This window comes from Hipposideros armiger, unplaced genomic scaffold, assembly GCF_001890085.2.
Source record: "Hipposideros armiger isolate ML-2016 unplaced genomic scaffold, ASM189008v1 scaffold_34, whole genome shotgun sequence".
Lineage (NCBI taxonomy): Eukaryota > Metazoa > Chordata > Mammalia > Chiroptera > Hipposideridae > Hipposideros > Hipposideros armiger.
The window spans coordinates 5,115,893-5,133,014 of NW_017731384.1; the positions used below are offsets into that span (position 1 = coordinate 5,115,893).

The 17,122-nt window shown below is 42.2% G+C and overlaps 2 protein-coding genes across 5 annotated transcripts in view; one reads left to right on the forward strand and one right to left on the reverse strand.

The window, feature by feature from the left end:
• The window catches only part of ARSG (arylsulfatase G), a 106,482-nt gene that overhangs the window by 5,797 nt on the left and 83,563 nt on the right, over nt 1-17,122 (forward strand). The gene's annotated exons all lie outside the window — the stretch shown is intronic.
• Nucleotides 1,003-17,067, reverse strand: SLC16A6 (solute carrier family 16 member 6). 2 transcript variants are annotated; one of them, XM_019637701.1, is made up of 6 exons: nt 16,907-17,067; nt 9,475-9,713; nt 8,022-8,165; nt 7,033-7,161; nt 4,209-5,027; nt 1,003-3,146 (listed from the first exon to the last, which is right to left on the reverse strand). In XM_019637701.1, the coding sequence occupies exons 2-6, from the start codon at nt 9,704-9,706 to the stop codon at nt 2,896-2,898; spliced, it is 1,575 nt and encodes a 524-aa protein (XP_019493246.1). In that variant the 5' UTR covers nt 9,707-9,713; nt 16,907-17,067; the 3' UTR covers nt 1,003-2,895. The 2 variants fall into 2 exon arrangements, with proteins under 2 accessions (XP_019493246.1, XP_019493247.1); XM_019637702.1 differs by lacking the exon at nt 16,907-17,067 and adding an exon at nt 13,683-16,826 and having other exon boundaries at nt 2,860-3,146.

Genomic DNA, 17,122 nt, shown 5'->3' on the forward strand with positions numbered 1-17,122 from the left:
GGCAAATGAATGTGCAAAGGCTACATGACACACTGTGGGAGTATATAATTGATAACTTTGTTAAAAGTTTTGGAAACACTATCAGTGAAGGATGCATTTGTCTTAAAAGAGCACATGATCGTAATTCATTTTTGGAACAGGAGTTTTATGTTTCTGGAGAGAAACCATCTACATTTATACTCAAACATTATTAAGTCATTAAGGTTCAAGAATCTCTTTAGTCACAGGAAATGAAAACTGATCATTAATGTGCTCTCAGCTGTTTGACCTTTCCTATCTTAGGCACTTACGCTCTAAGCATCACTTTGACCACAACGATCCTTTCCTACCACTCAGGACTGTCAGTTTATGGAATTGTGCCTTTGCTGGTACCTGTCCATTCCTGCCTCACAGATGCACGGAGCAGGGGTCAGATCCAATCCACTGCCTGGTTTTCTTTACAGCCTGTGAGCTAGTTTTTACATTTTTATGTGGTTGAAAAAAAAATCCATTTTCATCTGTGAAAATTTTATGAAATTCAAATTTCAGTATCCATAAATAAACACTTACTGAACCAGCCATGATCATTCATTTACATATTGTCTATGGCTGCTTTCACACCATAGCAGCAGAGTTGAATAGTTGTGACACAGCCCACGTGGCCCGCAGAGCCTTAAATATTTGCTATCTGAATCTTTACAGAAGTTTGCTGATCCCTGGCATGGAGTCTGTGCTATTTACTTAGAGGTAGAATAATTTTTAGGACTCTTCTGTAACTGAATATCGGTAGTCTTAACTATTTCCACTTATTACTTATGATAGGCTTAGCTATTTGTTAATCTGTGGTTACTGTGAAATTTCATTCATGTATTTTTCATTGAAGACATAAGTTCCACACACACTTCTTGGAAATGTTTATAGATCTATAGTAGAGTTAAAAGATTTTGTAGAAAAGAACTGTAGCTGTAACTATTTGGATCAAACAGCGAATGCCGATGAGTCAGTAAAAAACTAATCAGTCTCTTTAAATAAAAAAGCTATACATTTATTGCAAATCTAGAAGTACCACAATGTCCCTAGTACAGAACATATCAGCAATCCTTTTAAAATTTTCTTCCAAACGTTTAAAACCTTGATTGTGGACATACTGACATTGGCATACAATTTTCCATGCAGCTCACAGAATGGACATCGCTTTGCTCAGAAATCAGTTATAAATATTAAACTGTATTGAACATTCATAGTAAAAAATGTTGTAAAGTGCTGAAGTCATGTAAGTCTGCAAAACTGCCACAAGCTCCAAGTCCTTCTTAAGCAGTGACAGCGGTCTGCTACATCCACCTTGTTTTAGGCGTGTCTTTGTTTGGATGGACACTTTGTCATTTCCTATTCCACCCTCCCCAAAGGTTTCGATTGTCCTATTTCTCTGGCTGATAAAACGCTGTACAGAATGGAGCAGGTGGTGATGAACTATGCCACTTTCATTTCAGTGCAGAGAAATATTCAAGCTTTGTGTACCTCTAACCAAACTAGGCTTGTTCTAGTGTTTCCCCCTGAGTTGTCATAAATTAACAGTAAAGAGGAATAAGGATGAATCAGGGAGCAGTGAGTTTCAGTACGTGCGCGTAAGGAGCCCACCTGTTCCCCTTGCATTCGCCCTCTTTACAGAACATTGCTAACATGAGAAATACTATCCATGTAGTTTAAGTCCAAAGAAACAATGGCCAGTGAACCTGAAAACTCTGGCAACGTAGAGCAATCAAGGTTTATCTAAGACGTAAATTGTAACTTGTAACTCATGATGGTAAAATAAATGTCCCTGTGTGAAATACAGAAATGCTTCAACAGTTCAATGAAATATAAATCTGATCAAAGAAGATCCTCAAGTATTCTTAGGTGATAAAACGGATTATTTTAAAATGCTAAGGCAATTTGCTATTCATTATTTTGTCCCCAATAAATAGCACACATTGCCTTTAATCAAATTGAAGAATCTTGGCCTTTTATGAGAGGAACTTTTCAAAGAATATTCTTTGAGGCATTTAAAGGATTGCAGAAAGGACTTAAAAATGCTGCTTATGTCCCAGATTATATTTCTTTTGATTACTTTAATCATCCTAGAATAACTTAATAATAAATAGTGGTTTAAATTAAAGACACTATAATCACAATATTTCTGAATAATTAAAAGCAACAGGAAACCCATTTTTGAATGCCATTCTGTAATATTCTGTATGAAATATTTCTGGTAATAACAGCCCATAAAAAGAAGTGGGAATCTTCACATTCATGAAGTTCATGAAGATATATATCTATATCTATATCTATCTATATATATATAGATATCTCCGTTTATTAGCCAAGTGTTTGGTCTTAAAGTATACTTCATTTCCATTCAATATTTGGAAAATTAAGAGGCTATAATTTTTTAATGTAAACCTCAGTATTTTTAAAAGGATTTTATATAATTTGGTCATGTTTCTGAAAATTTTTAAATGATTTAATATATTTTTTTGAATGGCCTATTTCAGTGACCTGGGGTAGATGTTGTTTTACAAGATAGCAGTTTATCACATGTGAGAGCTCTTAAAATCACTTTGCCAATTCATGTCACTATTTTAAAATTGGAATGTGAATCATAGTCCTTCTATGTGTCTTTGTTTTTCGACTGAATACAGCCAGATTTATATATGGAAGAGTGTTGGATTGTTTTTGTTTTGGCTTGAAAAACAAGCAAAAAGGAAAACTTAAAACTAAAGAAAATGATGTTGGTAGTGGTGGTCACTTATACATTCCCTTTAAAATGTCATTTTGAAAGTGGGTAGAGTGGTCAGCTCCTCTATACCACTATGTCCCCCAGCCCCCCCAAGCCCCCGCAAACCAGCCAGCAGGTGGCCAGTGTTCCATGAAAGCCTGTCATACAGGCTCCGTTTTCATAGGAACTCTATGCTCATTTTTCCCAAGGTCCATTTCCAGAAAGTCTTCAGGTGTGTCTTGTAAAGCTCTCCCACGGTAACTCTCTGCCTTTAGTTCACCTGCATGATGACTCTGGCACAGTCCCTTTTTACAGGGTCTCACAAACGCGAGGCACACAGCGGCCACGGACATACCAGCTGCGCAGGAGTAGAAGGCTCTGCTGTAGATCTTACTGTGGTCCACCAGCAGACCTGGGAGAAAGCAATCGCATCTGTTAGCTGCGTGGACACAAACCCTTCTTCCCAGGCACCCTCTGAACATCAGAAACTTCTCAGTTTCTGTGCCTTCTTTGTTTTATCTTGTTTCTCTACAGAAAAAGGAGTGTTAAAGGCAGGAAAGGAATCTTTTTTAGACAGGGGAGAAGAACTAAGTCAGACAAACATACAACATACTGGTTAGCACCTGAGGAAACTGTCGCTAAAATGTCTTCATGGGCTGACCTGTCCTGGTAGAGACTCTAAGTCATGGAACCGTTAGATGCATGTTTCTCTGCCAAGGTGATGTCTGCAGAGAGGACAGCACTCTGCTATTTTCACTTGAGTTCATTTCAGGTATCTTTTAACATGGGCTAAGATTTCTAGTCACAATAACTTTAAGGATCTATTTCAGGTCTAAGATACGGAACATACCCATGTCCTTCCTACACGGACATACTCTGTAGGAACCAGCTGAGTACATGCAGAGTGCACGGAAGGTGACTTCCTAGGCACGGAAGGTTGACTTCCAGAAGGCCCTTAGTGCTGGTGTGCAAAAGTCAGAGGCTCATGAAGTCCTAAATCCAGTGCCCCCTCTAGCATTTGCAAGGCTTGCGCAGCTTGGGCTGCAGACACAGGTTCTAATCCTGACTTGGTCACTGATGTACTGTATGACCGTCAGCTGACATTCTTTGACCTTCAGTTTCCTCTTATTTAAATCAAGAGAGTTACTCAGGTAATCTCTAATTCTGCCAGCTTCATAATTCTATGGAAGTATAAAAATGAGTTTGTGTTTTTCATGAGGCTTGAATAGGATGCCAGCAGCGTTAATAATAGTAAACTTTATAGGTTATATAATGTATATATCACAATGCCTGCTTTATAATGCAGTGTGATTTCTATTTATAGTCTGTGAAGCTACCTCCAGTCTTCCTTAATAATAGTCTTGCCCAAACAGTGTCATCTTAAACGAGTATGATTCAGGTCCAGAAATGCTAAAAAAAAAAAAGGGGGTAGGGGACAGTAGACAAGGATTTGGATTTCGTGTATTTAAATTACCTGCAAGGGGTGGGCCCCCCAGTGCTGCTATGCTCTGAATGAAGACGTAGACTCCAGCAGCAGAAGGCATCTTCTCAATTCCCACGACATCATCTTCAGAGAGCAGCGGAATGTGGGTGCCTGCTACTGTTCCAACCATAACACCAAAAAATATGCTACAGGACATGAGACCCCAGAATTCGGTAGCAAAAGTAAAGGCAAACAGAGACACGGTCAGCAAGATGACGCAGATGAGCTCAATGTAGATCTTACGAATCGGCTGTCTGTTGAGGACCAAACCAGCTCCAATTCTTCCAAAGACTTCAGCAATTGCCAGTGTAGATAACAGAATAGCAGCGCGGTCCTTTTCAATGCCCAGACTGATGCCCAAGGGAATGAGGTACAAGGAAGGTGCAAAGAATCCCAATGTTGCAAAGAGACCAAATAACGCATAACAAATGAAACTTTTCTCTTTCAAGATTGAGAAGTCCAGCAGCGGGACTTGCTTCTCCTTTTGCTTGGAGGGGGTCTTCTCCTGGGTCTGTTGTTGCACGTCGGCCTTCGGCTCCAGCTGCATGTTAGCGTGACTAGGCACATTTTTCGGTGAGGTAGTTAGTTCTACTCCTGAGTCAATGGAATCTATTGAGGTGTGCGTTTTCTCATTTTCAAGCATATATTGTACTTCTTTCGGATTTTCCTGTCCAGTTATTTTCGGTGACCCCGGTCCTCTGATTATAATTGGTTTTAGCAGGGCCCCGCAGACGACAATGTTTAACTGCAGTAGGCCGGTGAGGAAGAGACTGTACCTCCAGCCAATCGTCTCCTTCAGAGCCGTGAATGCTTGGATGGGCAGGAGGGAAGGGAAGAAGAAATAAAATGTGAGGTCAGAAATGGACGCAAGGCCCAGGAGAAAATATCGAGTAGAAATATGGATTCGATTTGGAACTTACGTTTTAAAAAAATTTACTCAGCAGTTTGAATGCAGTCACCCGGTACTATCCTTTATTCTAGGTTTTGGTGCTTTTAGGAATCAATCAGAAAGTGTACGTAATGATTATTATACATAAAACAAAAATTTTCAGCCCTGGTCTCCAAAAGAGCTTTGGAAGGTGCATTTTCCAGGTAGAGGCACAAGAAGCGAAATTAGCTTTTGACCTAATTCAGGGTTTGACCTGCAGGACAAATCCAATCCACTGCCCGTGTCTGGCAATCAAGCTTCACTGGAACACAGGCGACACCTTCATTCATTTATGCCGTCTATGGCTGCTTTTGTGCTGTAACTGCCGAGTTAAGTAGCTCTGACAGAGACTTACAGTCTATGAAGCCTTAAATATTTACTGTCTGGCCTTTTACAAATAGAATTTCCAACCTGAGCTAGAGCACTATACATGCAATCCTTAGTAGCAGTGGATTAAGGACAAAATAAACTAAGACTCTAAAAGCTCAAAGATTCTCCCAGAATGAAATCATAACAGTTCTCCAGTTCCTACTTTGCGGAATGTCCTTATCACCTGAGTCATCCTCTTTCTTGCCAGGCAGTTGGGTCCTAGGCTGCTGACCAGAGGCAGCCTGGAGGATTGGGCTGGACACCACAGTGTGAGGTTGCGGGGGATGGCCAAAGGGAACATAAAGCTCCCCAGTGACAATAGGGTAATGCAGGCCCTAGAAGATCTTAAGAGTATCTTCACAGTCATCCCAAAAGGTGGAATGATATGGTCATTAGAATTTCATTTTACTACATTCTAACTCCTTGAGAGCTGACAGTCAGGTATGAGAGACATGGTAACTTGTTCACCCAGAAGATAGGCTTCACACGACAGCCCCACATTCCTGGGGGGCTGGACTTGCTTTTGTAGCATATGTTTCGCTCACACCTCTTGTTCCCTCCATGACTATGGAAAAAGCTAGAATTGCAAAATATTTGAGGCTTGGGTATTTCAGGTGCTTTACACTACTCACCTGGCAATAATGGGTCTAATTTTCCTTTCTCTAATATTTCTTGAGTCCTATCAGTTGCCAGGGATATGCCCAGTGCTAGGGAACAAAGCTGATCCCAATATGTAGTTTCTAACCTTTGGGCACTCAGGAAACTGATTCTCCCCTTAACATTTGATTTCAAAAAATTGGAAACTGATGACACCAAATGCCTGCCTGTATTTCACCTACCTTCAACAGTTAACATTTTTTTCCTGTCTCTCTGCCTGTATCACTCTATATGCACGTACACATTCGTTTTTCTTAACTATGCAAAGCTTCAGACATTACGACACATCACCCCTAAATACTACATGGATTTCCTTTGAACAAAGTTCAATCCACTGGCACATTCACCAAAAATGGGGTGAAGCTGGTTCTCCAAGGTTACCTGTCTACTGCTTGTTAGTATAATTCACAAGTTAACCTTACGATAGGGAATTAAGCCGGGGATAAAAACTTCACTGTATGATAAGCCACATACAAATAATACAACCGACACGATGAGCACAATGTAAATGCACGCTGAATATGGCTCTCGTGACAAAGGAGAAATAATCGTATGCACAATCCCTAATTGTTAAATTATTTATTTTGGAATGGATGTTTCAAGCCTTACACTGGATATGTGCTATGTATCTTATTTGTGTAAACTTGGACGAGTATTAAAATGTTTGAATTTCTAACATGGGAGTTCAGGAGGATAGATCATAAAAGTGTGCCGGAGAACAGAAGGAAACAAAACACCTTTTCATTATGCATACAGTTACAGTCATCCAGTAGCCGACTGTGGGCAAGTTTGTGTAACAAAAATAATCGGAGAGGCTTCCCCTAGTTCACATTAACATGTAGACTATTGTGATCTACCCACCTGGTGCAAAAGCAAACATAGCAAAGCATTCTCCCGTGGAAGCAACTGCAGTGACCACAGAGCGTCTTTTGTCAAAGTACTGTGACAGAATGGTGACAGTTGGGAGAAAACTAAAGCAGTATCCCAAACCTGTGAAAGTCAAAAAGAACAGTGAGAATCACACACTGATTGAGTTGATATCAGAAAGATGTATTCAGAGATCTGGGATTTGTGTGTTTGTTTTTTAAGTCTTAAGGTCTGGGAGCCCAGTAATTCATTCTGGAAAAAGGTCCTGTAGCAAAGAAAAATGGGTTTCATGAGAGATCTGGAGAAGCTGGGATGCTGGGAATATATATAAAAATGGTTTTCTATGTTTTCCTGCTTTTTTGCATTTTTCTCAAATGTATATAATTCACAGTAGACAAAACTAGTATCAAATATAGTTTTTATATATTAGAGTTGTATTTGGAAATAAATGAGTTATGATATGTGCAGAAATATATGAAAAATTTCAGTGTGCAAAATTAAATACACATACACACACACACACACACACACACACACGTGCGCGCGCGCGCGCGCGCAATCTGTCAGTAATGTATAAATGCCTTTGAAAGGGAAGAAAATTTTCTCAGCCCCCTAAGAATAAGCCCAGCACACTGCATCCTCTCTCTCTAGCTCAGGATCCTCAGACCCCAATTTGGGGAATAGCGGCTTAAGAAATTCAGATTTTACTTTGTGAAAATGATGCCTTTTGGCAGCAAACTATCACAAAAGAGAAGTTACCATTCTCATTGGCAAATATTAAAAATCAGAAAAATTTTGGGCATTGAGAATAGATTCAATATCTCCTGGGGTCCATACAGCCCAGCTCTAAACCACTGATCTGGGAACCTATTAACTTTAAAGAAAGGGAAAGAGAGAAAGAAATACACTTTGGGTTTGAGTCCCTCCTTCCCCTTCCTTCAAACTGAGTATCTGGAGAGTTTGAGCCCCAGAGAAACACTTACCAGAGATGACGCCAATTGCAATGTACATGTGGTAGACCTCACGAGAAAAGGAGGCTGCCACCATTCCTGTGCTAACAAGCAGTCCTCCCGCCATCACCACCAGGCGGTGTCCGAAACGACTGCTCAGGACGGTGGAGAGGGGAGCTGCATTAAAAGAGTATAACGTAAGATTCCTTACGTCCTGGACATGGAGGGACAGTGTACACTCTATAATACATTTTATGCAGTGGCTACTTAAGTCAGTTCAGGAATTATAGTTAAGTCTTGAATAACACGGGTTTGAACTGGGTGGGCCCACTTATACTCAGATTTTTAAAAATACATGTACAACCGGCCCTCCTTATCCCCAGGTTATGCACGTGCAGAGTCAGGCAACCATGGATCGAAACAGTATTTTCAATCTGCGATTGGGACTCATAGATGTGGAGGACTGATTGTATGCATTGATCTATGCCATTTTATATAAGGGACTTGAACATCTATGGATTTTGTATCTATGGGTGTCCTGGAACCAATCCCCTGCGAATACCAAGGGATGACTGTAGTTAGGTTTTTGGGGAGTCAGAAGTTATACATGGATTTCTGATTGCACGAAAGGTTGGCGTCTTTAACCCCCACATTGTTCAGTGGTCAGTTGTATTTAAATATATTCTTCGGGCTCCTTAAAAATAAGCCAGGGAAATAGTGTAATAGTGTAAAACTCATATCTATACTTTTAAAAGATTTTTGACTCACCATGAGCACCTATAAAATTAGATATGCATTAAATTTATGTTATTGTGTCATAAAAATGGGCTTTCCTAGGATTGCTTGAGTGATTTTGTATACTCACTGCTTTGGTCTCTTTTTTTTTAAAAAAAGTACCATTTAGGTTCAAATTCTAGCTTAGTTTCATTTACCTTTAATAAAAATGATATAAAGTATGGTGACTTCTCAGCTATGCACACCCAATGGAGGATAGTGATGGGATAGAAAATTCACAGTGGCTGATGAATTATAATCGGTGTAGCTTATACATATGTCATCTTCATGTAGCTACATTTTCATGTTCCCAACCTAAGCATGTTTTTGTGAGACCAGGGCCTAGTAAGCCAAACAAACATACTTGTGACGTTGCTTCTTTAGAAAATGACTACATCCCCCACAGAACTGGGTTTTACTGCTGTCCGCAATATAATCTACAGCACCCTAAAATTGTGTATACAGTAGGCGTTTAATATGTGTGTTAAACTGAAGGCAGTCAGGGCTGGCAAAGAAGGCTTTTTTCCCCCTTCAGCTCCTCTCTCTCTTGCCATCCTCAACCCCCTGAAAACCATATTACTTGAGGCTAGGAACTGCCAAGAGGTCATACATGCAGGAAATACATCGCAAACCCAATGAGTACCATTACGTAGTTAGGCAAATTGAAAGAGGCACATGCTTATATAGGATTTACGCTGAAAGATGTACTAACCTGTAAATGTTAAGATAAACACACATATTGATATTATCCATGAGATCCTGCTATTAGATTCATTAAAACTGTCCATTAAGTCATTAAAGAAGACACCAAATGACTTGATGACCCCATAGGTAAAGACTTCAATGAAGAAAAAAGACACAGCTACTGCCCAGCCCCATCCTCCATCAGGCACTTGAGTATAGACATTGGCTCTGCAACAAAGCCGTGATTTCTTCTCGGTCATTCTTAATCTGAAATAAAAAGTTTAAAAAAATTTCAGATCAGCAATAGCATAGTTTGATTCTAATACTCTTTAGCAAACATAACAGATAAGAACTACTTACATTTCTTAGGTTGATGAATGTATAAATTATATGCAGTTAGAATAAAATCTTTGCATAAAGTATTTCATGTATTGGGTCGTCATAAAAGTCATGATGTATTTTTCTATGTTTTTCGTTGCAAAAATGCATCATGACTTTTCCTATGACCCAATAATATGTACATACAGACAGTGACAATAAAAATGTATACACACATTATAACCCTCTGTTGGGGGCAACTGATCTCACAGATTCATTGCACACAAATTTTCACATATCTAACAGTTAACTTAATTATCGTGACTCATCGTTTCCGTGTCTTCCCGCTCTACCATAACCTATCGCCAGTCATGTTTGTGACTTAGTGCAATAAAGACGTATTTCATAGTGGCATCTTTCTGTGCAATGACTCTGTGAGATCATTTGCGCCTGATGGAAGGTTAAGATACCATCTTAAGAAATATATCTTAAGATAACATTTTAAAATGTGTATATACATTTTTTTGGCACCCCCAGTATATAAAGTTCAGATATAAGTAGCAACTTGTATATGTATATATATATAGTCTTTGTATTATATATGGATCTCCCCAAAGAAGTTGCAAGTAAGACTTAAAAACTGTGACAGTTAAATGGGAAAAACAAGTAACATAAGGCATCAGGACAGACATTGGGAAGCGTTTGAAGGACACAGAGTAGCCAACAAACCAGCATCAGTGGTACCTTGAACTTGAAGACAAGTTAGGTAAAGGAGGATTAAATGACCAAAAGGAATGTTGATCAGAAATGAAACCTAGAAAAAGGCAGGCTCAGAGGCAAACACTGACGGTACTGAGAAGTGCTTCAGACGCCCTGTAGCTCTGTGCCTCTGTCTGCCATTCAGATCACCCACTTACCTCTCCTTGATCCCACTTCCCACTCAGCAGCATTCTGATTATGACTGGGTGTCCCTTGTACCTACATGGACAGACTGTGACTATGAATCCTAACGTGGGAATTCTGTCGTCTGGGGGTTTGACAGGAGCAAGTTCTCAAAGCTGATCATCAGTTGGTGCATTAGCAATTGAATTTCCATGCACACGAGCACTACTACTAGAATATAGTGACCAAATAAGGCTCTACCAACTTGGACTTGACAGCCAGTTAACTTAACCAAGTTATCCCTCATCCTCAGCTGCCTTTCCATTTAAATTGCAACAAACGTCAATACAAGCAGACCTATATCGTCACACCATTAAGGAAGAGGAAACACTGAACCCTAGAGAGAAGGTAGTTTGTCTTCTGCATTGGGCTCTAGCGCACAAACACGGTCATGGTCAAAGACTCTGAAATTACCTCTGTTGGGTTGTCAGAAAAGTCATGACGCATTTTTACAACGAAAAACAGAAAAATAAGTCATGACTTTTCCAACAACCCAATACTTTAAAATAGTGGTTTTAGCCTAACTACAAATTTGTGTCTATAATCATAAATGAGTCCATGGTCTTAAGGTCTTCATGGCAATCCACCCATGAGAATTCTCTACAATTAGTTTGTATACAGGTGAGTTTTCAGGATGCGTGTGTATCCTTATCTTAGCTGTAAGTGGTATTCAAGGACTAAGGCAGATTTTATTAATAAGGGCAACTGAAAAACAACACGACACAACCTCATTTATCCAGTAGACTTGCCCATTTCTGGTATCAGGATCTAATATTCAGAACTTACTCTATAACTCTTAAAAAAGAAGCGTATCTGACCAACTTCATCTCATTCCTATCGATTGCACCATTCCCACAGTAGCCTAGTACTTGGAAAGGACTATATATATTCCTTATTTTTTACCTTATTGCGGTTAAGTATTTGGTTGAATAAAATAGGGCATGAGATGCTTTAAGAAGCTTAAGTGCTCTGCAGCAAAGGCTTCTGCGTTTCGTTGTGTGTCAATGGCTCCTGAGAGCAAATGGGAAGGGCAGTTAAACAGCTCAAGATATAAGCTGAGAAGCTACAGAATAGGTGTCAAGAGCATTGCCCAACATGAAAGCAATTGATTTAAGATGGGATCCGGAGCCCTCCAGCAAATGAGGTTTTCACAACACGCCTCCCTCATTAGACTTTCAGAATTCACTCAGAAATAAGGCAGCTGGAGAGGGGTGAGGACAGTACTAGACTTAAAATTTAGAAGAATAAATGAATGAATGAATGCTTGTCAGTATTGGCTTTAGAATAGTGTTTCTCCCTGGGGAGGGGCGCAGGAGGGAAAGTGGTGGTGGGCAGCCTACAGCCCAGGTCTTCAGCCTCTCCCCTTCCACGTCATTCCCCTCCCAGGCCAGTTACTTGAGCATTTCCTTGGGAAGCCCACGACTCCTTTACTGGCTCCTGTGTCCTGTATGATTAATCGCTCTGAAAATGTGGTGTTGTCATGGCATTTTTTGGCTCAGTTTTGCAATGGCTTTCCTCTTTCTGAAGGATAAAATCCACTGATTAGATTGACTTTCAATGTCCCTCAGAATTGAACCCCAATCTATTCTTTGTAGCCTTATTTCTTGCTGTTCTAAGACCTGACTTGCCCGTCATGGCCAAAATGGACCTCTCCTTGCCCTCCAGGCTCTAACCACCTTGCCTGTGGCCATGCCCTTTGCCCAGGTGGATGCCACCTCTACAGCTGGCACCTTTAAAGCCTGGTGCCATCAAAATCCACTTTTCATGATGCTTTCTCTAACTGACTCAATCTCAGGGGCTTTTCTTCATGTGACAGGTATCATTTAATAATGGGGTGTTTACTTTTATGTGTCTATCTTAATTAGGTCAATTAAATTATAAGCTCATGGAAAACAAAATCAGGGGCCTGTATCTATGTCCACCCCTCCCCCCAGTACCTTGCACACAGCTTTTATTGATTTTTTTTTTTAACAGTGTACTATTAGGTGCCAGGCCCATTGCTAGGCCCTGGGAATACAATAGTGAAAAGACAGAGAGATGGTCGCTGCCTCCATGGACTTAAATCCATTGTATTGAAAACCATTCAGCTGAGTCCTGCCAGAGCTCAGCACACTTGACAAGTCGCCCTAAATGGCTAAGTCCAAGGCCACATTGGCACAATCGTTCTAACCCAGGAGGGTGCCCATAAGATCCTAGTCTTAATAGAGGGCTCAGGACCAACCTGAATAGAAATTGGGATGAAACGGATGAAGGGCCCCCATGGGACAAACCAATCTCTTGGAGACTCTAGCCTAGACTCCCTGCAGGATCAAGACACCGAATCTGTGTGCTGGCTTGCATTTAGACGAGGAGGACTAGGCTGGAGTTTTTGTACGAGATGAGTTTAGCAACCCATCATGAGAAGGCTGTGTCAGGCCAACATTTCCGTTGCGGCGATGGGGGCCCAGCTCACTCTCCCTTTGCTTGTTATGATCATTGGTTTGCATGTGCACAATATGTGGGATTTAGATCAACCTGTAGCCCAGAATGGAGCTGGAATTACAGAATGTTAAAGCTGACAGGGAATTTGGAGCTCATCGTGTCCACCTCCTCTTTGTGAAACTACTCATTTTGCAAAGTGGGAAAACTGAGCCCCAGAGAGGGGAAGGCTTGCCGGCAATGGTCCAGAGTCACAGCCCTGCTGTGTCAGCCCCCAGGGCAGCATTTTAAAGGCCAGGGAGAGGGATATTTTACATAGAAGTTGTGAGTAAACAATGTTTTTCAATGATAAAAGCTTTTTTGAGCCCCATGGGATAAAGAGGCTGTGGGCTGTTTCACCACTTAACTGTGTGACCTTGCAAAAGTCACTGCACCCCTCTGGGCCTGAGCTCTTCATCAGTCACATCTTTAGTCAGAGATTTTTTGGAGAATCTTTAAAGGCTCCGTCTAGCTTTAACAGTTGATACTTTTGATTCAGCACTGAGTTTTCTTACTCACCTGATGCCTCAGGTCAAAGCTGGTGGCCCAGTGAAACCAGGGTGGTAGGAAGAAAGTGGACATGCTAGATGGTGCTTGGAAAGGTGGGTGAGAAGCAGCTGCACGTTGGTGGGATCTGATGTATGACAGCCGGATAGAAGAGGGCAGCCTTTTGATGCTCTACTTGTTTACTTTCTGAGCCCCTTCTGGGTGTCCGATCCCTTTGTGTTTTTACAGCTTTGTTTACCTCTGTGGTACTCGCTTGTAGCTAGATCCAAATATAACTTTCACCTGCATTCTTGGGTTTTTGGAGGGCAGAAACCTTATTACTGGGAATACCATAAACATGACCCCCCTTCTTTCCCCTGAACCCACTCTTGCTTTAAAGTTTATGCCTTTATCATCCTAAAGCCTCCTCTATTGCATTCCATTTAGCTTTGAAGATAAGACCACACTATAGAATAATAGAGTAACCTGGTTTCTAAAATGTACTGGATGATGACTTCTGCATTTTGCACAGGATCACACAGCGCAGCAACCTATAGGATAGTCAGCAGCTCTTTCTAGACCGAGTGCCGGGTAGCTCGTTTGGCACACAGTAGGTGCTCAGTAACAGTTTACTGAACAGAGCATGAGTCGGGGTGCTCCTGAAGCAATGCACTGCTCTATCCTTAGCAAACCGAGTTATCACGTGAGGAAGTCCCTGGTTGCAGAATCGGTGCTTTCCTGGACTGGACACCTTTCCTTTCTTCCACTGATTCAGCAGGCCACCTGGCTTAACAAACTTGTTGACCTCTACAGAGCAAAAAAGCAAGGCCTGAACTCCAAACTCAGTTACTTAGAAGCCTCTACAGATTCCAGAATAGGGAAATATCTGCTGGTGTTGGTTTTATGGTCATGTGATTTCATGTGATGAGAAGGGATATGAGTTTACTGTGTGGGGAATCTAGCTGGTGAGGCCAGCTGAGTGGCCCTGGGCCTTGGGCGAATCACTTTGCTCCCGGATGGTCAGTGTGTTCTCAAAAGGTAAACGAGGGAGCTGAGCTAGATTCCTCCCCGGAGAACCTGTAATCAATTCTATGATAGCCTTTGACCCTGACTTGCTCTAAGCCACCCTTTAAACTTTCTCAACCTATGATGAGTCCTGGGAGGCAAAGCCCATGCAGGGGTTTGTCTTCTTCAGGCCCTTGGGTGTTATTTGTGAATTGACCACTAACTGGCTGCACAGTCCTGGGGGAAACATTTAATCTCTAAATTCTATCATCTGTGAAAGCAGGGGTTAAACATGGCAGTCTGAAGGCTCTTTCAACTATGTAACTGTGATTCTGAATACTGGTTCCTGGCAGCCATCTTGTCTTCTGTAAATGTTCTTCCATAGGAAGGAGAACAACATATGTTGGGCAGTTTGGAGTATGTCCTATGAGCATTTGGTTGTCATAACTTTACATAAATAAGTGTTCTGCCAAGGCTTGTGAAGCTGCTATACCTGGGAATTCCACTGATTTGATTTATTAAGAACAGAATTTGACCTGAGGCATGAAGGATGGATTAGATTATTATATAGACCATCAGTGTTAATCCAGGGTCAGCTCAAAGTGCAGCCTTTGGATGGAAATGGTGGCTGCTGGTGGCCATACAGGCAAAGCCCAGGCAATGCATTGCCAATCTCCATTCTTCTTAAAGGCGTAGCCTGGATAACAGCTTCGGACAAGTTGTTTCCGGCCCCAGTTGTCAAAATCATTCTGTATTTAGGTGAAGTTCATTTGAATTCTATATTAAAAAAAAAAATCCCAAACCTGACCTGGAAGGCTGCCTCAGCAGTTCTCAATCACTGGCTACAACTGCTTCACCTTTTTTCTAAGATCATAATACTGAGCCCCTAATTGTCCTCTTTAGGAGTTCCACTGAGAAAGTCCCTTTTTTGGAAACCAGAGAAGGAAAGCTCAGGGTTAGTGGTACTCATTAAGACAGAGCTTTTCCACTTGGCTGCGTTGTTTATTTACATACTGTAACTCCCTCCCTTGGTCACCCTTCCCTTAATTATGAGAAGAGGTATTTCTGTGTCCCAGGCAGGATGTATTGTTGACCCCCCCCCCAAATGCCACGTAATGGTGCTTGGGTCATGGGGAGATGCATCACTTAGCGACTTCAGCATAAGCACTTGGGTCTTTTTTGCAAACAAGACACTCATCATACTATGATTTGCAAAACAGTAAGATCACGGAGAAATCTCATTCCCAGGGCAGAAACCACGTCTTTGGAGAAAGCGCTGGCACCGAGTGTCTAAGAGTGCAAACAAAACTAGCTTGCAGGTTGACAAGTTGTAATTGCTATTCCCCAGTTGGCTCTGGGGAGCTTTTGCTAAGACTAACGCGCCCACCCCCAGCACCCCACCCCACGTTTGGTGACATTGTATATGCCACCTGACACACTTCTGTCACCTGTCTTTGGGGTGGGTGGGGGCTTAGTTGCAAAAACAAACAGGAAAGAAAAAAACCACCGAGAAGGAAATAACCCATTTCCTCTGCAAAATCATCCTCCCTCGCTGCAGAGCTGCTCGGTTACAGGGGCGCTTTCCTGTGCTTGGCAGCTCAGGGAACCTTGGAAGTTGAGCGGGACGAGGCTTCAGCCACTGACAGCTCTGACCGGCAAGGTGTAGGACTTGTGCTCTGCGGGGAAATGCTTGCCTTCCTCCCGGGGGGCCACGCCGGCGCGCCGGTTGTGTGTGTTGGGTTGGGGAAGACACGGAACCCCACTTTCCTCAGTGCTGCTTAAGTGGCCGCCTTGCGTGCGCGCGCTAGCCTGGGACAGGTACCTCTGACATTTCGCTCTTATGACGCGCAGGCAACTTCAAGCGGAAAATCCATGCCGGGGCTGAGCCGCGTGCCCCCGACTCGCCCTTTGGCCGGGAACCCCTAACCCGGGGCTGGGGGCACTCAAAGGCCAAGCCTGCCTTTAGGCATTTTCCGGACCCAAGTGTACCAGGGCCGGGATCATTCGACTCTCAGCTGCCCACACTGGCGACAGCGCGTCATCCGGGGGGCCTTGAGCATTCCCAACTGTCAGAATATTTTTCGGAATAACCTCTTCCAAATGTTAAGATGTTAAGTGCTCTCTCCTCCACCTCCCACCACCCACCCGGCAAAAGAAAAAAAAAAAGAAAAAAAACGAAAGCTCCTAACACAGATTCATATAACACCCCACAATCAAACTTTTAAACATGTAAAATAATAAAACCAACTCACCAAGTTAGAAGGGCAGAGAATAAACCCCAAAAGGCTCCCAATAAGGCGGAGGCTTGGCCTCCCCTCCTTATAAGCCGCTCGGTAACATGAGAAAGGTTTAACTCCTTAGGGCGTGGGCCCGAGCCTATCGCAAGTTGGTTCGGCCGGGTGTCACCGGGCGCCCGCCCGCAGCGCCCCGCCCCGGCCCCCCACCTACTCCCGCGCCTGGGGCACCCC